Source organism: Brugia malayi (assembly GCF_000002995.4).
Source record: "Brugia malayi strain FR3 genome assembly, contig: Bm_v4_ChrX_scaffold_001, whole genome shotgun sequence".
In the NCBI taxonomy this organism is placed as follows: domain Eukaryota; kingdom Metazoa; phylum Nematoda; class Chromadorea; order Rhabditida; family Onchocercidae; genus Brugia; species Brugia malayi.
The window spans coordinates 15,117,306-15,140,159 of NW_025062479.1; the positions used below are offsets into that span (position 1 = coordinate 15,117,306).

Genomic DNA, 22,854 nt, shown 5'->3' on the forward strand with positions numbered 1-22,854 from the left:
CCATGAGCGACGTTTTGTAGGATGTGAACAATTAAAGTTATGTGAGGCAGTTTGATTAGGTGTGGTGGAGTTGCTAAACATGGATGTGGAGATTTTTCTAAAAGAATTTTAAGCAATAGTTTAATACTACGTTTTTGGTACATTTTACAAAGATTAGTGTGATAAGAGTTCAGAGTGATGCATTTTTTTTTTTTTTTTTTTCTACTAGCAAATGAAAAACATTAAGGTGGAAATATGTCAGCTGCGGATGGTGGCGCAGCTGCATTGCTTATCGCAGGACTTGGTACTGGTGGTACCGACGTAATGTATGAGGATGATCTAACGGATAATAGTATTCCGGATATACAGGTGCACTTCACTTCATTATTTGTTAGAATATAAGTCATCAAGTTATGCTATGTCTTTCAGTGGAAGAGATGAATAGACAACTGGTAGGGGCACGTGAATATAAAAGTTTATGTGTAGGTTTACTTTTAATTGTAGGTAGTAATATAGGTGTACTTTATTTAAATGGTTAGATACTTAGCTGATATATTTTAATACATCTACTAACTTTAATGTATCTACCATCCCTATGGTATATTAGCTAGGTTTGTCTTTTAGTCTTGTAGTTTAACAGGTAAACCATACGCTTGATTTATTAAAGATTGATTATCGTTCCATCGAACAAAAGTCAGGTTATTCCTTTTTTTACAGTACATTTCCTTTATTTATTAATATTTTGCATAGTAGTACATGTTTTCCATTTATGATGCCAATTTGGTTCGTGATACTCCATCATATTTTATAGAAGATAACAAAGAAGAACAACATTTTGCCACTGTGGGGCAATACGCAAACGATGAATTTAAATGCTTTGGTATTGGAAAATATTATCCAGTGCACTTATTACAAAAATTACCTTGCGGAAACTACAGGATTTCAACAGCTTACAGAGGAAATTTATTACAGTGTAAGTTGTTTTGTGTTTTAACATGTGTGAAGTAGAATATTCCTCTATCTTTTCTGTTTTCATTGACATTTGAGTAACTGCAATTCTATATATGAAGATTACGGTTTCTGGCATAACGTGGTAGTTTTTGATTTTATAGTAATGACACTTTTCCTACTTACTAACTTTATTTCAGGTGAAGCATCTCGAACCGTGGGAGCGCGGTACACGAAAAACACAAGGGATGACCGGCATGTGCGGCGGGGTCAGTCGCTTAAGTGGTATTCCTTCTTTTCCTGGTATTCTACATCTTCTTTAATTGAGAACTTAATAAACTATAGTAAAAATAATCATCTTATATACGCAAGTTAACCTCTAGGTACGAGGTGTTGGTGCTGGTGGAGTGGTGAGTACGGCATTCTGTCTTCTTTATAAACTTTTTACAATTCGGCTCTCCAGGTATGGATTTAATAGTGAGTTACGATTGCGTTTATTTTTGTGACAAGTCATTGCAAATATTTCATTTTTTCAGTGGATTTTCATCTGCAACTGTTTTATGGTATATTTTAAGATGCCTTGCGCATTTAGTACGTTTTTGCTTGTAATTTAATATATAACATATGTGCAGTAGCATTTTGTGGCTAAGCAATAAGTATGCCATTTTAAATTATCCTGAACATTGTTAACTGTAAGTTAGTAATGTTCAATGAGACAATGTAAGTTGGTAATTGTTGCTATAGCTCTGGTTTTTTCAACACTGGATGCTATTGCTAAGCATTTCAAAGTACGCTTGATTTGTCGCAGAATTTTAGGAAACAGCTAGTTAGTATGATTAACAACAGCGATTCACCGTACATACGAGGTATTGGATTCATGTACATCCGATTTTGTCAACCACCACAAGATTTATGGGCCTGGATGGAACCGTATTTGGTAAGTGTTAGTGATCGGTATTCACTAAAATATTTAAAAAAAAAATCCTATATTGAAAGGACTTTGCTTTCATTTGTTTGAGTTTGTGTTTGCTTCCTGGATCCTGTTAGGATTCTCGACACTCTCTATCATGCTAACAAAACACTGGTTTTGAAACAGCAATTTAATTACTTTAAAAAGAAAAAAAATTGTTGTTGCTAAGGTTCCGTCTTTTTCTAGGATGATGAGGAACAAATCGATCCACGTTCTGGTGGTGGTGATGTAATGGTAATGGCACAAGTTGTAAAGATGATGTTAACTAAACTGGACTGGTATGGTACACTATTTCCGCGAATCCCTGTTCCAATTCAGGTATAAATTAAATTAACAGCGGATTTCCTCTGCTGAACCTATTTATGTATTGCATATCATCTGAATACTGTAAGACCTAAAGGCAAGGTGGAGATGTTTTAGGAGCATGGGAAATCTGCAGTGTAGGGCTTTGCATGGAAATTATTGAGAGGTGGAGTGCTTCATATTACAACACTGAGGTTAACCCATTAACCCATTTGTTTAGTTTTATCTAGTCTATTTATATGAAGGACTGAAGATAAAAGTTTCATGGATTTGCAGAAGGAAATTGAATTGAAATTTCGAGAGAAAGCGAAACTAGATTATCAACGAGAACATGGGTAGGTTTTGCTCTTGATATTTCTTTCTTAACTTTTCTTATATAAAGAAACATTCTCACTGTTGGTTTTCGGAATAAATTTGAATTTGCTGCATTTTAGAGAATAATGAATTTTCTAATACAGAGATCGGGAAGGTGATTATGAAAGACATCGAAGTCGAAGCAGATCACGAGACCGATTGCGAGAGAGGTCGAAGGACCGAGACAGAGACAGGGATCGAGAGAGATCCCGTGAACGTGACAGAGAGAGAGATAGAGATAGGACTAGAGGACGATCTCGAGAAAGGAGGCGAGATTCCAGGTCAGTAAATCTAATCATTACAACAATAATAGTCTAATCGTTATAACATTATAGTATTAACTACCATAAGATAAGCGCAGATAATATAGTATTTTTTCTGTTTTTGGATGTGACCAAAACATGAGTTAATCGTTTTTCCCAAAGATTAGATTTTCTAAAACAAAAACTTTCCATTGTTAGCATGAAGATATGCTTATCCAAACTGCTGTACGTATCAGATCTGATTACTTTTTTTTGAGAGTTACTTCTTTGCATATTTGTTTCTGTAAATATATATGGCGATTGGATTTTTTTGTATAATATATATTGGTTGCTGATTATTAAAAAAAAAAAAAAAAAAAGTGGTTACTGATTATTAAAAATATCTACTTTATATATTCTAGGGGCAGATCAAGAGAAAAATCTACTGCAAGGTCCAGTTATGCTAGTGACAAAAAGCGGAAACATGGTGGTAATCGATATAAGTGTAAACATCATTTACGGCATCACCATTGCCGAAAACATAAGGAATATTGTCCAGCAAAAGCTAAAAAGTAAGATTTTATTTAAAACGTATTGATCATTTATATGTACCTAAAATGAGGAACCGTGATATATTTTTTTTCACTCCGTGTAAAAAATGTTTTACTGAAATAAGATTTCAGTTAAGGAATGGAACACTAGACAGTTACTTGTCTAGCAATATATTCGTCGTCATTTCTGACTATCCAATGTTAAATTTTCTTTTACTTCATTGATAAAGCACAAATAGGGTCACAGGATAAGATGTATTTCGGATGTCTGCTGTTTCATTTCAGAGCACTATCTTTTTTTTTACAATGTACGAACAAATTTTCTTTCATTTCAAAGAATCATATATATATTGATGTTTGATGTTGTATAGTTTTACTGATTTCAGAGCATGTCAGGAGAAATTGGAGAAAAATACAAAATCTTGAAGCAGTCTCTATGTTTATCTACTTTCATATCTTCTTTTTTTGACATTTGCAGACTTATGTCAGAAATAAAAGTGTGCAGTGCTCTAAGTTATATGGTTATTGCAGTTACTGATATTAATACGTAGTCTTTAGAACTGCTCTGTGATGCATCATAACATTACTCGTTTAATTCAAAATGTTAGATCGATAATGCTACTCGTATGACGATTTTAAAGATTATGAGAATTGGACGAATTGATAAGAGCTTTTGATATAAATGAGATCGTGCGATTGAATAAGTGGTGTCTGCAAATATGTTTTTGATAAACCGAATGTGTTTGTGATTTGTTCGTAATTAATGTTTTAAGGAAGAGATCGATTTATTTCTATGAATTTACTGATTTATGTTGCGTCAACATAACTGGTAATGTTACCTCAGTCTTTGGGAATCAATGTATGTCCTTTCTTTCGTAATACTCTTCTCCTTGATGTTACTTCGGCTCAGGATGAGGCGTCTGTTATTGCATTCCGGTCGATTTTTTCCTTATTAAGATATCGCTATGTTATTGAATGCTTTTGGACATCAATAAATCATGTATAGATGTTGTTTATACTTTTTTCCATATGATTTTACAGTTCACTTTTATATTTACTTTGAACATGGCTTACGGTACTGTCGGAGATTTTATTGGTACGATTATTGGTCGATTTTATTATAGGTCATGTCGGATGCTGGAAACTGGTGCCTAATTGAATCTGATCCAGGTGTTTTCACTGAACTGATTCGTGGATTTGGTGTTTCTGGTGTGCAAGTTGAAGAACTCTATAGTCTAGATAAGCAGCTATTCAGTGATCTGAAGTATGTGGATCTAATTCTGTCTGTTGAAAGCATTTTGATTAGTTATTGTTTTTAGTTTATTGGTTTATAATTTTAGACCGGTTCATGGGTTGATATTCTTATTTAAATGGCGCGCAGGTGAAGAACCATGTGGAAGCTTGGTCCTCGACAATAATCGAGTTTTCTTTGCACAACAAGTAATCCATTTACTTATTAACGTAGTAGAATATTTCTCTGAATCGTTTTAAAATTCTTGTATATACGAAACTAAAAGTGTACTTTCCCACTATCTTTTCTCAGTAGATAAGCTCGGATACCAATAGCGTTGGTTGTATTGATTACCATTAATTACTGATGTTGCTGAAACGATAGTAGGTGACTGATGTGCACTTATATTGATATGTAACCGATTTCACACTGCAGGTGATCCAGAATGCTTGTGCTACACAAGCATTAATAAATTTACTACTAAATACAAAGACAGAATCAGGTATCGTGCTTGGTCCAATTCTGGAAGAATTTAAAAGTTTCACGCAAAATTTTGACCCTATGGTTAGTATTTGCACTATACGGTATAGGCCATATTACATTTTCGGTATTCCAAAATATCTATATCTGTATCAAATTCATAATAAGCAGCGCAAATTTTACATGAAAAAGTTTTCATTTAGAAATACCGAATTCATGTTTGTTTATGACTTTCTTGAGTATCCAACTGTGTGGAAATACTTTTTGATTCTTATGGAACTCCAACAGCGTTTCTTGCAGAATTTTGAAGCAAAATTATTTTTTTTTATTCTAAGATTTTGGTTTATAATTTAAAGAACTACCAATATAGGGGCATATATTTCTTTTGGTTTATTCTATTACTTGTGAAATTTTATATGATACACATGCGAAAATAGGAGTATGTTGGTTTATTTTTAGAGTTGCATTTCTAGAATTTTATGGTTATCCACTTTCAGAATCGTGGTTTATGTCTAGGTAACAGCGAACCAATTAGGAAAGTCCATAACAGTTTTTCACGGCAACATCTTTTTGAACTGGATATTAAAGCTCCGGAAAAGGTTTGTTGTTATTTGTACTTGCAATATGGTAAATCAGGAAAATTGTATAATTGACATCTTTGTGTATGAGCTGAATTGAATCCTTATGTAGAAATGCTGAAGTTGTTGCTGCCAATAGTAGTTGGGAGTTTAGTCATGTTTTATAAAGATCTTATTGCAAATATTATTTAAAAAAATATCCTAGTATTCAGGAGGATAATTATCATTTCATCACGTACATACCTGTGGATGGTCATATCTATGAATTGGATGGTCTTCGTGAGGCACCTCTGGATTTGGGTGCTATTAGAGAAGGTGAAGATTGGTTGGATGCTGTGCGGCCAATCATCAATGCTAGGATCCGAAAGTAAAAGTTTATCTTCAATAGCTTATTGTTGAAACGCAGTGCTTATAGTACTATTACCACTAGAATCATATTATTCTTTGTAGTAAAATCTTCAATCATAAAGTACTTTAAGGTATAGCGCAGGTGAAATTCACTTCAATCTAATGGCTGTTATTTCGGATCGAAAAATGAAATACCAAAAACGTTTAGCCGAACTCGCCGAGGTAATTTTCCTGCGGTTAGAATCATGTTTCTGTTCTTGTATACGATATTTTTGTGATTAGTTGCGTTAAATATTTGCTTACTTCAGTGTTCAATAATCTTTACAACTCCTCTGGTAGTATAAAATGCTCAATCTTATGGGAGGTTGTACCTTTTTGTGATTTCAATTGTTCGCGTTTTGTTAAAATTCGGATCTTCCAGATATTTTGTTTTTCAGTCAGCGATGGAGACCGATAATAAAGTGGAAGAAATGAATCATCTTCAGGCACTGATTGCTGCTGAGGAAGAAAAGGAGAAATCATTCAAAGCAGAAAATATTAGACGTCGCCATAATTACATACCGTTTATTGTCGAGATGTTAAAGGTATTAGCTAAAGAAGGCAGGCTGGTACCACTGGTGCAAGAGGTAATTTTGTATTTTTGTTTACCTTTCATTTATTGCTGACTTATTTTACTTTTTATTTATATACTGATTTATCAAAGTTTTTGAAGCATGCTACTTAAACCAGTACCTGTTTCGGGTAGTATTTCCATTTCATGTTCAAAAATTTTTTTCTCTTGAATTTGCAGGGTTTTTTTTTTCAAGTTAAGATATTTTTTGTCATAACTGTTTTCTATAGGCTCAAGAAAAAGCAATTCGTAAAGCAACAGAGAAAAAATCGGAAAAATCGAGAGTTAAAATCTAATTTATTATTTTACTATATGTACGATAAAAATGACGCAGATTTTCACATATTTGATTTCTTGCTAGATAAAAAGAAGTAAAAAGGTCTATTTACAGTTTTGTGTCAAATGAAGGGCATAAATAATTAATGCTTGCGGATTTTTTTTTTTTTCATTTCTACAATTGCAATTATAATTTGCCCTCCTGGAGTTTCTGTATGGGCAGAAAAAGAAACGAGTAATTTTTTCATTTGTTAAATTATTTCCATGATTTTTGTGTCAAGATATGATTCGCATATTCCCACTGAAATATTAGTATTTTCATTTATAATAGTGCAAGCTTACCATAAAGTTTAAAAATACTGATTACAATAATTTATTTTCCATTGTTGTTCAGTTCTCGTACATTGTGTGGTTCATCTGTATCAATTGGATTGTGACACATTTTACCATTTGTTAATTCCTTATAGTGTAAATTTTATAAACTTATCCAATTTAAGAAACAATATGAAATCTTAAAGAAATTATTTGGACAATATAAAACTGAAATGTCTGATGATTATGCAATGCTTTGCATTCAAACTCGTCTTCGTATGGAAATTGACAATCAGGTAATATAATACTGCTACAGTATTAACAAAATGAATAAGCAGGAGTTTGAGAGGAAGTGACAGGAAGAGGGAGTGTATACACCTGTCATTTGTACTATATAATTTGATAACGAAGTTGGCGAGTATTTTTACATGTGAAGTGATTGTCACTAGGAAGTAGTGGTTACGCTTCTGATATCTTACATTATTAACCGGATAAGGTGGTTCCACTTAAGCCACATCGTATATTATCGTATTAAGAGTATAGGATATGAAACAATAACGTATCAGAAATTCTCCAGCAATAATTTTTGTAAATTTATTTCACTGTTCAACTTCTCTTTAATCTTCAATGAACATTTGTATTTGTACATGCTGTTTACGAATTTAACTAAAACAAATACATTTTTAAAATTTCAAGACTTGCAGTATTACCATATTGATAATTTTAACTTTGTGAGGTTGATAACAGTATTAGTTTTAACAAAATATTAAATTCAGTTAAAAAAAAATTACTATTTCAATCAATGAATGCAGATAATAATGTTTCAGTCTCAAAGGAAATCTAAGTGATAAGGATAACTATTGCAATTGTAAATAGTTTGTTTTTACAGATTCAACATTATCAGCAAAAATTTAAAGAATTTCAACCGCAAATGCATAAAAAGAAGTCAAAACTATTGTATACAGTATTCAGTGTGAAATCTGTAAAATATGATGCTGAAAAGATAATGTAAACATTTGTATGGACTGCACTTCTCCTCTTAACACATTCTATTTTCTCAGCCCTTTCTGCATTTTCTTTTCAATCCTAATTAGACAAATTATTAGGTAAAATAAGTAATACTTTTGATCTAATCTAAAACTACTTATTAACTGTTAATCTTTATTTATTAAATATTAAATTTAATGCAAGCAATGATTTCATCTTCCTTTCATTCATTCAGTTATGTGTGTAAGCAGATTTAAGTGATAATTTCTTATCACAGATAAACTGTTTTCATATTTCTCAACTAATAAAACTTTTGAAAAGTCATTAAATGTGTTTATTTTATTTATAAATGATTGACACAATAATTATTATTTCAGTGATTTTATGGCTACTATTTCTGCCTATGTTCTTTTACCATTGATAACATATCATTATATAAACAGATTATCAGCTAAAAAATATGCGTGGAATGATATAATACTGCGACACGTGTTACTTACACTTGCTATGATTGAAGTAAGAAATGGCATCCAAGAATATTTAAATATGTATATACAACTAATGAGGCTAATAGCTTATATATGAAACTTTTATTAAATAAATTACTTGTAGGGTTTATTAACAGGATATGCACTCTCGAATCGTACACTTCATAGTTTGCCACCATTTACCGCATTGACACCATGTTTTATTGGTATTATTGCCCCACTGATTCAATCAACATTAAGAAAGTAATATTTTGTTCTATTTCGATTAAAATGGATAACTTTTTTCTGATGTAAACATATTTCGATTCTACTGCTACTGTTATTATTACTAGTACTAGGTGTGATAATCAAAGTGGCTATTTAAAAAAAGAAAAAAGCAAGTAAGTTTTTTATTATTTTTAAAGATAAGTAACAAAGAAAGAAAGGAAGTAAAGTCTTTTTTTCTTTTGTTTTTAAGTGACTATTCATTGTTATTCGTAATTACAACCGGTGGTAGTTTTTCTGGCCATATACTAATTGGAATGCTGTTTGGTTTAACTTTTCCTTATATACTTTTGGTTATTTTTTATACAGCAATTGAATTTATCACATTACAGTTATTAACTGCAGATAATGATGAAAATATGGTTTGTATATTAATCCAATTAATTAAACACTTCTTAATTAGATTTTCATCTTTTTCTTACTATCTTTGTACAAGACTTTTTCCCAGAAATTTTTTTTTAACGTAAAAACGAATTAAAAAATTAAAGAAAAATTAATTAACACTTGAGGATTGAAATAATTAGGTTGTAATAGAACTAATTAATCAAATCGTCGAAGAATGATGGTGGCATAATTTTATGATAATTAATTATCATCTTACATTATTATACATACCATTTCATTTATTTAATAATTTAATGATGACGTAAAAATTACAGGTATTCACGCATATCTATCAACTTTCTATTCTTTATTTTTCATTATTGGCAGAATCTTTTGTGTACAAATTATTTGGCAGAAAATTATAACATAATAATATTTCAATTTGATTAATAAAAAATGAAAAAGAAGGAAAAGAAAGAAATGAATATATAAAAATACATCGCTCAATTATACATTTGTTTAATTCTATGAATTTCATTTTAAATTAATTTCAAAAAAAAAAAAAAAATGAAGTATTTTCAACATAAAATTGTCATTGAAATAACAAAAATATGTTCAAGAAATAGTGATAGAAGAAGAAATGGCTGAATTGTTATCTTTTAATTGCTTATAGTTTTAAATGTAAAACATTGATATGAAGTTTGTTAGAAATCGATTAGATAGTGATAAAAATGACAAGTTCATTCAACATTTTTAGAAGTTAAAATGATAGGGAGACTTCTGTTAATTGCATGAAATTATATACTGTAAAGTCAAAGATTTGTTTGGAAAATTTTTATGAAATAGAGCATTAGGGAGATAAAAGAAGACAAGGAAATAATACAAGATGGATAGTTGAAAAACAGAGGGTTGAAGGTCAACAGACTGGTAATTGAACAATACAAATGGAAGCTTTACTTTGCTAATAGAAATGATAATTGAATGAATGTAATTAGAGAATGGAGATAAGGATATTGTAATGTAACCTTATTGTATTATCCAGTAAATTAGATGAAAATAGCACTCAATTCACTATCTCTCCTCTAAAAGTTAATTAAATTTTCTCAATTGACATTTACTCTGATGAGCTTGCTTATCCAGTTAGTTAGTAATCGGACGGAATATGTTAGTGCAATAATGTTAGCTATATTTAATGGATAAGTTAGATTAGAATAAAATGAATGCTTTAGGCTAAAATATCTCATTGTGGTATTTATCTGCATAATTCCAAATTTTTTCATATCTACTATTTCAGCTAAGTAAATAATGTGTTTATATAGGTAAATAGATTAAATTAGATCGGATAGATAGATAGATAATGATTATTGAATTCATTCTTTTCTAACCAATTCTCCAATTCATTTATTTAGGTTTACTGTAGCATTCTAGAATAAATCTATTTGATGATATTGGTAGGACTCTCTCATTTTTTTGAGAGGAATGAAGAAAAGGAAAATAATAATGGTGTGTAGTAAGACTTTAAACGCAGATTAAATCTTGTCTTTTTGATATATCAGATACAGTTGTCATCCAATGATGACTGCTAACTCCACCCGCATTGTCGGGGGAATAAAGAATTGCTAAGAAAGGGATAAAAAGAGGATTTACTGCCAAACAATTTCTATCATATTATTAAAGGATCCTACTGTAGTTGCAATAGCAGCAGCAGTTATAGCGTGGTGACTAGTCATAAAAGTGTTACTTGTGACATCATCATCATCATCATTATCTTTGACATCAACAATATCATGTACCCAATTCAATCATCGGAATTTATTTCACCATTTGAGAATAATAATAGTAATAATAATGGTAACAATAACAATGGTTGTAATAATATTAATAAAAATAAACATGATAATAATAATAGTAATAATAATGGTAGTGTGCAACCAACATGGTTCAAGAATTTCTCGTCAGTTTATCCTGTCTTTCCATTTCTATCACAGACTTCGTTATCGTTTGCTGAACGAACATTATCAAATAATATATCAGCACCACTACCATCATCATCATCATCATCATCATCACCATCAACTTTAACACTACCTTCACTTCTTCCAACTGATCTTTTTATGTCAACAATACCATTTCCTGTTACACTAATACGTGGTGATAAACTCCAAATGGTTAACCTTCAATTACAATTAACTTCAAATGAAACCGGTATGATTTGAAATCTTTTCTTTCATGTTAAATCTATCCAGTGTTCATTCGTTATATGCAGTATCATACTATACCGTATCCTAACTATACAGTGCTCCTGCTATATTAAGTGCTGTTTAGTATTATTGCAATCCTATTTTACACTTGCATTACATGAATATATGTTAAAATTATATACACTTATAAATTTAATCACTTTTCATCATATTATTATAATCAAGACAAATTTGCTGCGTGTGGTTTAAGTAGATATCAGTATAAATATACTATAACCATTACCATTAATTATCAGAGAATTGAGAGAATTGTAAATTAATGGAATCAGAATGTTGTGTGTGCTACTATTTGCGAACTCTTTAAACGCTTATATTTTTATTAACTACTAGGTGGAAATAATTTTAGTGATGGTAATTTTTGAATTGTATGAACAATATCAACTATTAATTAATGAAATAAGTATTGGTAATAATAAATGTCAATCTTGTATGAGAACTAAGTGTTTTTTTTTTTTTAATTCGAATACTTGAAATAATAAGCAATGATTAAGAATAAAAAGAATTTTGCATACTTTTATAGTAATAAAAGATATCTTATCAAGCAAAGAATATTGTGATAATGTCTTACTAATATGCTTCGCATGTGCTGGACGATATTTTCACGTGATATTCTGCTCAGCACCGAATGGTTTCAATAGGGGTGATCAATTAAGTGTTAGTTACTTATTACTACTATTTTTTGTATAAACTATGACTTTTAAATAGCGTTTCCTTCTGTATTTACTCTATTTCTATTGTTGTGCTTCATTATTTTAGTTTATTGTTAACTTTAAAGACAATCTTGAATGAAGTATCATATTGCTAGTACTAAAAGATTATTTAGATACCATCAAAATGGCAATCATTGTGTAAAACAGCAAATAAGGAGGAAGCTAATATTTGGAATGGAATTGTTCTTCGCCCTATTGAATTTGGTCAAGAAATAATTATTTGTAATGAGCCTGAAACATTGACCCTTGAGCCAAGCAAAATGCTTCAGAATGATAAAGAGGGCCAACAACTGGAAATGATACAGCAAGGATTAACTCATACAGGTTTATATTTCATTATTATTTGATATCTACTAAGAAATTTTATTTAAAATTGTGTATTTTTTATCCTGTTCTTTTTTTAGTAATCGTAAATCGTACATTATTATTATTATTATTATTATTATTATCGTTATTATTTATTATTATTATTATTGTTATTAATAATTGTTATTTTTTTTTATTATTGTCGCTGTTAGTAGCTAATATGATGTAAAAAGTAGAAATGGTATTAATTCAGTAACAACTTATAACATCAACTTATGACTTCCCTTCTTCTTCATTTTCAAGCACCAATTTAGGCCAATTTCAAGTACTTGTTTAGAACCCATTTCAAGTGCCAATATTACATTTAAGCCAAATATACGTTACAGTCTTTTATAACTACTATTGGACAATGGGTGTGTCTGCATTACTTATAGTTCTGTCTTACATTAATCAAAAAGTGATACATAATGCACTTAACAATTTGACATTAAATTTTTCGATCAATGTAAATATCGATAAGAAAATTTTGTGATAGATAAATCTGATATTCAAAAAAAAAAAGAAATTCATTAATGTATTTTTCATAGCAATTAATCAATCGATTAATGATTAGTAAACCATTACATATGTTTAAAACTTTAGATTTCCAATTTTAATATTTACTGACGAAACTAACATTTGTAATAGATATACAAAAATAAATTAAATACCTAATTTATCTTTCTATTAAAATACTAAAGAAACTAAGATGACCTTTCCCTATTATTTTAGTAAACGCTATTTAAATTTTAAATAATAATGACACAGACGAAAGAAAGATAATTAAGGTAATCATAATTGATCATGATGATAACAAATGATAGAATATCAATATGGCCTCATAAATAATTTTTCTGGCACTTACTAAGATGTGTCACTATACCTCGCACATAATTATTTCAATGCTTATTAAATACGTCTTATTATTATTATTTCGGTATGTAATAAAACAAATAAACAACAAAATTAAATCATAAAATTAATAAGGAAACTTATAGAGCACATTGGTGGTTATAAATGTGATCGTTGTGGTAAAATGTTTACTTATGAATATTATCGTGAAAAACATCTCAAGTATACACGATGTGTTGATCACGGTGATCGTAAATTTCGTTGCTCCATTTGTCCACGGTTATTTATAATTAATTTATGTTTAAATTAAAATTTTTATTTGTAGTTAAATTTTTACATTATTTGAAAAGGAAATTTTGTTTTTATCATTTGATGAAATTTTATTAATTCTAGTTTTTTAAAGTAATTTTTTATGAAAATAACAAAAATATAGATCATTCGAGAAACGTGATCGATTAAGAATTCATGTATTACATGTGCATGAAAATCATCGACCTCACGTATGCTCCACGTGTGGTAAATCATTTTCTCAATCATCAAGTCTCAACAAAGTATAGCTTATTTTTTCCTTTTTTTTTTTTTTTTTTTAATATTTTAAAAAATAATGGAACTTTATGTTTCATATGATTCCAATAGACATAAAATAATTTTCTTTGTTTTGTTCAATAATACTTCCCAAAATAGTTGATTTGATTAAACTGAATAATACAATTTAAGTTCCATTTTATGAAAATAAATTAATACTTCAATCGGTCAATAAAAAATGAAGTTTCCAAGCGACTTCCTTTCGAAAGGAAAAATGAAGTAACTTAAAACTTAATTATTTAACCGAAATAAATGCAAAAAAATTATTGCTTCAAGTAATATTTTTAAGAGAATTAACACGTTCTAATTCAAATTTCAAGAAAACCTTTCGCAGTAGTTTATTTTTAGCATTTCCGAGTGCATTCCGGTGAACGGCCATACAAATGCATTTTTTGTAGTAAAAGTTTCACGGCAAGCAGTATTCTTCGTACGCATGTACGTCAACATAGCGGCGAAAAACCTTTTCAGGTATGTGTATTATTCTTTCTTCTTAAATCGCATTTATATTATGATATAGTTAAAGACGAGTAATAATTTAATTTCCTGTTAAATTAATTTTTTTATTAATTACAATAAATAATAAGAGATAGAACAGTGCAAAAAAATCTAAACAAAGTTTTAAATTTAGATTTTGGGATTTTTTTTCATTTAATTTATCCATCAGTTAATTTAATTAACTGAGTAAGTTTTTTTATTATTTTAGATTATTTATTTATTACAATTGCTATGCATTGTAAATGTATTTGTTGTTTTGCTTCTAATTTTAATAATATTCAATCAATTTTCATTATTCCATTATATTTGTAAATTGTAATTATAGTGTGCTAATTGTGGTAAATCATTTGCATCACACGCAGCGCATGATAGTCACGTACGCAGAACTCATCAAGAACAAACGCAACTGCAGCTGCAGTTGCAACTACAACAACAGCATCTACAACAAAAACAACAGCAATGTAATATTTATCGCTGTCAAATGTGTCAAAAAACATTCGAACATCAATTACATCTTAATTTTCATCAACACTGTGTTCACTCATTAACTATTTCTTAAATTATTATCAATTGAAAAGAAAAAAATTATAAATAATATATCATTGTTTCATGTTAAGTTTTCCTTTTTTTCAATTAAATGTATGAAAAATGATAATAATTAGAAATAATACCTCTTTTACGTTGATTTACTTCTTATACCTTATTAAAAAAAATATTATGATATATTTAATGGGCATTTATTATTGATATTATCAGGACATATGGCATTCCATAAATTGACTGCTTCTTGTTGTAATTGCACTGATAATTCAGTTGTGATATTATCGATAAGCTGTTGAATTTTCACCAGTGGAAAATCCATATTTTGTTGCAGTTTTAATATTTCAAAAAGAAATTTCTTAGCTTTAACAGTACCATTAATATTTTGAAGTCGTTTAGTAAGTATTTCATTTCGTTCATTTTCATAAATCATTTCTTCACCAATGAATTTATTGACTGATTCCTAAAATATATTAATATATTTCAAATTAGATTTCAATTTCAATGCTAAGCAACATTTTTTTCACATTCTTCTCTTGCTTTCTTTCTCCCTCATTCGCTTATTTATAAGCAATTATTTTAATTATCATTAATTTGTCAAAAAATTCTACGTAAAAAATTTCTACAAAATTAGTGTTCCATTGTTTGCTAATTTCGCATATTTTAATCACTGATCAATCAAAAAAAATTTTTTTAAAAGATCTGAATTTAATTTGTTGATAATCTTGCACAACTTTATTTGTTATTAATAATATAAAAATTAATAAAGAATAATTAATATTATATGCTTAGCGACACTATTTCATTTTCAAATTGTAGCAATTTAATCCTTTATATATATAAACTTCAGATTTGTATTTAATTGAAATTATTCTCATTTTTTCTTCAATTTAATTTTAAATTAAAAAGTGAAATTTAGCAAATGAAATAATTAATAGTAGTATGCAATAAAGAGATGAAATAATTGATAATAATAATAAATAATCAATAGGTGAAATAAAATAATAAATAATTAGTAAATGAGACAATCATAATAAATAACTTACCAAAATGTTATATTTTCTACCAAATTTTTGTAACATACAATGAAACTGACATCTGGAAATATTTGTTTGTTCCTCATACAAATTACAGTAATCCTCTGTCCCATTTCGTGATAAATTCCATACAAAGGGTGGAAAATTTTCAACTTCCAATTGATCACATTTTGATTTCCAACCATCACATGTAAATAGGTGGCACAGCATAGCAAACAATAGCAATACCATTAATCTCACAACATAATTTATATTCATTTCTCTAATTTCAATTCCTTCAATTCAATTTCAATATTTTAATTCCTACAGCGAAAAAAAAAAGCGAACACATGAGGAATATGAAAATTATTGCATTAATTAGTCAATCATGAATTAATTTTCACCAATAAACCAAATTTTTTATTACTTGTTCTTTTCGTTTTGTTTTTCTTCTTCAAATTAAATCATATTAATAAAAAAATTACCAACCAGAAAAAAGGGAAAAAGAATAAAACCAAAATAAATTTGTGCAAAATTTTGAATTGTTTCATTAATTTTTTTTAAAAAAAAATAGTCATTTACTGCTTCCCCCTTTTTTTTTCTTTCCCTCTTTCCCTGTACATTGTTTGAAGTAAAAAAAAATCAAAAGAAAAAAGCATGAAGTATTTAAATAAATGGAAAATAAATTCAGCAAATAATACATACAGATTTTAAAGTAAACCAAATATGGCTGTCTTTTATAATAATTGAAATGTTAATGAACAATCAATTATTTACCTGTTTGCAGTGCATTAGAAAAAATTGGAATTTCAATTAAAATCAAATTGAAAATGAGAAGGAAAAGAAACAGTTGAAATGCTATAGTTTAAAAAAGAGCAGTGCATCATGTGTTATTACATATAATTAAATGAGAGATTATCCGATCTGTTCAATTTTAGGCTACAATAATTTAGAATCAGTAATAATTTCCCAATTTTAATCTTTTCATTTTGATGTTCCAATATGTCATCGATATTGAAAAGCTTTTGCTAGCTTATCCGGATTTATTTCCCAGTATTATTCATTTTTAGGATGTAAAAATTTTCAAAAAATTTCAATTTGATAAAATTTTCTTTTTTTACAGAGGAAATCTGAAATAATTTAAATCCGTTAATTTTAGGAAAAAAATCGACACTTTTTTCTCATTTCGTTTATTATTTTAAATTTCTTTCTTTTTTTTTTTTGCTATTGAATTAGCATGATAAATTTAATGTTTGAAATACTTAAAGAAGATTTTATAAAAAAAGCCAATCTTAAATGAATTAATTTCATAAGAATATCCCATAGTTATTTCAAATTATTTTAAAATTCATTCATGCATATGTATAAAGGAAAGAAATTGTATAAATCAAATTTGCTTATAAAAACTTTTTTAATTTCTTTTACTTTTTCAAAATATATGACCTTATTTCTGTTAAATGTTAAATGGAAATTATCAAATTATATGTTAAAGTGAATAATTCATTTTACTCTAAAATTATTTCAGTAATGATCAGGAGTCAGATAAATTTACTGTTTAGATTTTTTTTTATAGATCAAATATAAAATAAAAAATTGTCTCGTTTTTTCACTTTGAAGATATGAAAAGAAATAAATAATTCAGAATTTTGAAAAAAAAAAAGCAATAATAAAAATCGATGAAAATTTTTGTAATAATAATTAAAAAATTGGCAGATAAACGTCTTGAGAACATTTTTACGAAGCAGAAAAAATTCTTGAATTTGCTTTTTAATAATTGTCACAAAAATTTTGTTGAGAAGTTTAGAGAAGTTGCATTCCAACAAAAGAAATTATTCATTAATTAGCATAGATTTAGCAATGGAATTGAGAAAAAATTTTTAAACAAAATAATTTTGTTTATCTTTTCAGTCAGAGAATCACAACAACACATGATTTTTGAGCAAAAATAAATTTAATATAATTGATTTTTAATGAAGCGTTAGCGATTTCTTTTCCTGCAAAATTAAAATGTGTGATAGAAAATTATTATATTTAATATATTTTTCATTTTTACTGTTTTTTTTTTCCATTTTTTTCTGTTTTTATTAATTCTATTTTAACTTTGACTTTTTAATTGTTTGTTTATTTTGTATTTTTTGCAATTGTTTTCAACTTTATTTGTGTTTGCATAATTTTTCTTTTATTCCTCTCCTGTTTTCTATTATTTTCAATTCCGTTTTAAAAATTTTTTTATTCTTTTACTATTTTCATTGTATGTACTACAAGTTTCTCTGCGGCAATATTAGAATTAGAAAGAAGTTATTCATGCGATAATTTGTTGCAAAAAAAGAGGTAATGGTAAAAGATATTATATAATTAAATCTATATAACAAATTTTTTAATCAATTAGTGCATAATGTCAGTGCATAATGCATTTTTCTTTTTCGATCAAAATATTTCTCATTCATAAATTAATTATAAATTAAAAAATAAAAATATTATAAGTTATTTGTAGGAAATGATAGATAGTGGAACAGTCGTTGGTTGGTGTTCAATTCGAAATTTTCAACAAACAACAATTGCAATCATTCCATATCTTTTACTAACATTATTATTTTCAATTATTTCAGTAACAGTATGCGGAAATAGATCACGGTAGTGAGGTTTTATTTATTATTAACATATCATAATATTTATTATGAAGTTTTGAAATGGAATTAATTATGTGATAATATTTGAGCAAAAGATTATGATACATGATTTGAATAAGCTTTATAATTATAATTAGACCTAAAGATTAAAACATTTCAATGAATGAATATTACAGCGATGAATATCCAGAAAGTGAAGAATATTCATACATATCGAAATCAGAGGAAAATTATCAAAAGAATAAAGATATGCAGAAGATATGGTTAGAGTTAGCAGTTGACATGTGTCAACAATTGTCATCATTTTTGCTTATTTATTTGTAAAATCAAATTACAGCACCGATATAATTGAACATTTAAAAATTTGATCCCGTCAGAATATGCTATCACCAATATGACTGATAATCGATAACTGAAAAATACTCCTTCACTTTATTTGATCTTTAAAGTGAATTCTTTTTGTCCTTGTACCGTTCTATCATAAATTTAGTTCAAACTTGAAATCCACAATTTTTTAATGTGGATTTTTTCTTTAGCGTGAATCCAGATACAAGTATATTCTAAATTTCATTTGATTTTAAAAAAGAAATATACAATCTTAAAATTTCATAAATTAATGAAGAAATATGGCTGGTCAATGAATTCAGTTGATCTCAATTTTACAAAAAAAGGAAAAAAACCCCCAGTAACGACTCACTCTTAAAAAATGAAACAATAATTACCTCACGTAATTAATAATTTTTGCTAGTTAACTCACGCCCATATTAATTCTTGCTAACTCACACCTCTGTACTGTTATGTGTCACATTAGTGTTTGATTCTGAAAATGATGTGCATTTTAGCATGCAAAAGCTACCAGCACCAATATCTATAACAAGTGTCCCAATAGAAAAAGATGTTCAAATTCCTGAATCTGTTATCACTGAAGAAATCTTTGTTCCTATTGGGAAATCATCAAGGTAAAAGCAAATGAACCTTTCAAAAATTATTTTAATACAACTTTAAAATTTTCGAATGCCCACAAATCAGAAGGAAGAAAATAGCGAAAACTATCTGTTTCCTCTTTTTTTTAAAGCTTTATATTATGTATGTATCATTAATTTCATAATGAAAATATCGATAGGACGATATTTAGTCATAAAAGCCGAGTTGTTAGAGAAAAGCGTTAATTTTCAGAGATCCTTTACCTTCAAAAGGTGTAATGACTGCAAATAGGAATAAAATAACAGCACAAACTGGAACACCCCATACAAGAATACCGACAGGTATACGATTTACGGAGGAGCGACACCGATCACGTACGATCAGTATTTTCAATGAGCAGAAACCAGAGAAATGAATATGCATTGTAATTCAACACCATGCATTATATGAAATATCTTATTTCTAAGAAATTTAAATGAACATATGGATAATAAATAATTAACAAAATGTTTCTCAGTCTCTTTCAGCGATAGCGTTCAAATGATGATCAACCTCTGTATTTGGCAGTTTCCTGAAAATATCTTCTTAAACATGAAACATAATTCTGCGACCCATTCTTGATTTCTTTTTTCTTTTTTGGTCCTCACCATCTCAAGTTATTCTCATGTTTTACTTCGCCAGTATTTCAGTACCTGAATTTTTTGTTATCTTTTGTAACAACGGCAACCTCAACTTCTGATGCCTTTAAATCAACGCCCAAGGATGATTGCAAACATTCAAGAGCTAACTGAAAATAGCAGAGTTACTGATGTTACTTTCAAATAAATTTAAGCAGATGATCATAGCTAATATTTTCAAAAAAAAAAAAAAAAAAAAAAATATTATAGATAGCTAAGTCCAACTAATAAAGTAACTAAACAAATGCACATTTACAACAACATCACTCTATTCGATTATCAATGAAATAACTTTTATAACTGACATTACGCTCTTATCTATTTTTGTAACATGGTAGAACATACCTGCACTGTACCTTCGTAATCGTAATCAGTTTTTTTCTTGAGCTTTTTCTCCAGAAAACTATTTGCAGGTTGTTGTTTTACACCAACACCAACACCACGCATTCCTCGATAATAACCAGCTGGATCTACGCGAAATATCTGAGGTCCCTCCTCATCATCATATGAGATCAGCAGCATAACTATAATCATTAAGCTATTATTAAATCTATACAGACCAAAATAATTATTTCATTTATTTGATGAAGCTATTGCACATTACATGTTTCCAACATATTATATGTTGCTTAGATTATCTATATACATTCCAAAAATATAGCGATAAAAATGGAAACTGGCAATAAAATTATTAGAAACAATAGAATAATGCGTTACATGAGAAATAAATTTCTCAATTTCTTTACATTTACATCAAAATGAAATGATGTCCATATATGCCTAAGAAATTAATCTAATTTAACAGTCACATACCACAACCCAATGAACGTAACTCAGCATTCTGAGTATAATACTGATTGAGATCAGCCATTCTCTTACTAAGCTGCTCTACCGACATGTTGTAACCATTCTTGTACTTCCATTCCGCTGCTTCTATTTGAGCTCGTTTCACTTGGAATTTACTATCCGCTTAAAAAATGCGATTTAATGTGGGATAGTGTATCAGTGTTTTGTAACATATTCAAAATTTTTATGAGATTTGTTTTACCGACGGATACCATGACTGTCAACCTTATTATTCCTAAATAATGCAATTCCCAGCAACATTACCGTCAAATTATTTACATGCAAATCTATAGAAACTTTCCACTTATGCATCCTAATCTAGGATCATGAAGATGAATCAAAACATACGTATCATTCCCACCATTGCACAGCCAATCGTTGGCGTTAATTGATACAAACTTGTCACAGAATCTGCCACAATCAGCTTATCCTTAAATCGATAGAAATGGCACAACTATATATTTTTAAGCACCAGGTATGAAAATACAAGAAAATTATAAGACGAAATAACGAACAAAATCAATTTTATTGTTGCATTCAGGTTTTTTGGCACTCAACCGAAAGTGACGAAATGATAAATCCATGTATTTTCTTTTCCACATGATATCATACTACTGATTAGGTAGAAACACTACTATTAGATTTAATAATAAAGCTTTCAAAATTTTCATAAAACAGCGACATATTTTACTGACTATGAAGTGCACAAAAACTTACAGGTACACGTTTCTGTACTGCGACAACAGCACAGTTGACACCTTTTACACCGACAGCTGTCAAATTCGTTGAATTTATCGCTTTGAAAGCATATTCTAAAATTGAAGGCCAAAATGATGAATATGCATTAATAGACCACTAAAAGCTAATTACACAAATTAATCTATTACACATATCTAAATTATAGAAATACCTTACCAACTTGGTACACTCTTCCCTCTGGAGAGAAGATTGTAATATGACGATCGAAGCCTGCACTGCTTCCACGCGACATGTTGACCTCTGAAACGGTGCTACGCGCTTACCTCAATAGCATATGTCCATTTTTAACCGCCGTAAACACCGGTGGGCAGTTTTAAAATAGATTTAAAACTAATAGAGATTCTTAGAGTTGTGATTGTCTACGAATGCATAAATGTATGATGTAAAGCAAAATACGGAAGTGCAAAAAAATCCTAAGCTTCATTTTTAAATACTAAATCCACTTCAACACAATAGCTCAAAATATATTACATGAAATATATGGAAATGTTTTTAAAATTGTGCTTCACAGAACGAATATCGTTTTAGGGCTTTTGAAAATAGGATAATTAAAATAAATATTATGAAATGAGGAAATATGAGATGAATGGAATTAGACCGACCAATTCCAAAAAACCCTTTGAAAATTCACTGAAATGTATTCTCGTTTTAAGCCAATATAGGTAACAAATTGTGTTTGTATGTAATGAATATGAGTCAAAGAGCAGACTTTCACAATATGAAAAACTCCATTCAGTGATAAAATATATTTACTGCACTAATACATAGCACTATAAAGTTACATAAAAATCGAATGCAATCATTGAGAAAGGACCAAATTGGTAAATAAATAATAAGTTTAGATAGGATCATCAAAATAACTATTTAGAATGTCTTAGAAACAGCATACTTTTATGTTATTAAATTGAAACTTGATCATGATTTTCTAATTTCAATTTAAAATGATCGTTCTCACAAATTCTAGGAGAA

The 22,854-nt window shown here is 28.7% G+C and overlaps 5 protein-coding genes across 5 annotated transcripts; 4 read left to right on the top strand and 1 right to left on the bottom strand.

Annotated features, from left to right (window-relative positions):
- Positions 1–234: 234 nt before the first annotated feature.
- Positions 235–3,773, top strand: Bm7269 (PRP38 family protein; the record flags this gene model as incomplete). The annotated part of the gene is made up of 10 exons (XM_001895546.2): positions 235–348; positions 791–952; positions 1,128–1,196; positions 1,311–1,390; positions 1,744–1,864; positions 2,084–2,215; positions 2,477–2,535; positions 2,659–2,835; positions 3,219–3,368; positions 3,734–3,773. The coding sequence occupies 10 exons, from the start codon at positions 235–237 to the stop codon at positions 3,771–3,773; spliced, it is 1,104 nt and encodes a 367-aa protein (XP_001895581.2).
- Positions 3,774–4,474: 701 nt separating this feature from the next.
- Bma-ubh-4 (ubiquitin C-terminal hydrolase UCH-L5, putative) lies at positions 4,475–6,890 on the top strand (the record flags this gene model as incomplete). Its single annotated transcript, XM_043074946.1, has 8 exons — positions 4,475–4,611; positions 4,688–4,787; positions 5,014–5,142; positions 5,556–5,657; positions 5,849–6,003; positions 6,116–6,206; positions 6,422–6,610; positions 6,825–6,890. The coding sequence occupies 8 exons, from the start codon at positions 4,475–4,477 to the stop codon at positions 6,888–6,890; spliced, it is 969 nt and encodes a 322-aa protein (XP_042930880.1).
- A 4,142-nt stretch (positions 6,891–11,032) lies between these two features.
- Positions 11,033–15,052, top strand: Bm4183 (Zinc finger, C2H2 type family protein; the record flags this gene model as incomplete). Its single annotated transcript, XM_043074947.1, has 7 exons — positions 11,033–11,450; positions 12,027–12,160; positions 12,330–12,540; positions 13,560–13,692; positions 13,847–13,964; positions 14,347–14,466; positions 14,819–15,052. The coding sequence occupies 7 exons, from the start codon at positions 11,033–11,035 to the stop codon at positions 15,050–15,052; spliced, it is 1,368 nt and encodes a 455-aa protein (XP_042930881.1).
- A 3,786-nt stretch (positions 15,053–18,838) lies between these two features.
- On the top strand, positions 18,839–20,018 carry Bm8842 (Uncharacterized protein; the record flags this gene model as incomplete). Its single annotated transcript, XM_043074948.1, has 3 exons — positions 18,839–18,942; positions 19,522–19,638; positions 19,856–20,018. 3 exons carry the CDS (start codon positions 18,839–18,841, stop codon positions 20,016–20,018), a joined length of 384 nt encoding a protein of 127 aa, XP_042930882.1.
- A 98-nt stretch (positions 20,019–20,116) lies between these two features.
- Positions 20,117–22,117, bottom strand: Bma-pas-1 (Uncharacterized protein; the record flags this gene model as incomplete). The annotated part of the gene is made up of 7 exons (XM_001892578.2): positions 20,117–20,174; positions 20,296–20,390; positions 20,626–20,804; positions 21,094–21,249; positions 21,475–21,556; positions 21,844–21,938; positions 22,042–22,117. 7 exons carry the CDS (start codon positions 22,115–22,117, stop codon positions 20,117–20,119), a joined length of 741 nt encoding a protein of 246 aa, XP_001892613.1.
- Between the last annotated feature and the right edge of the window lie 737 nt (positions 22,118–22,854).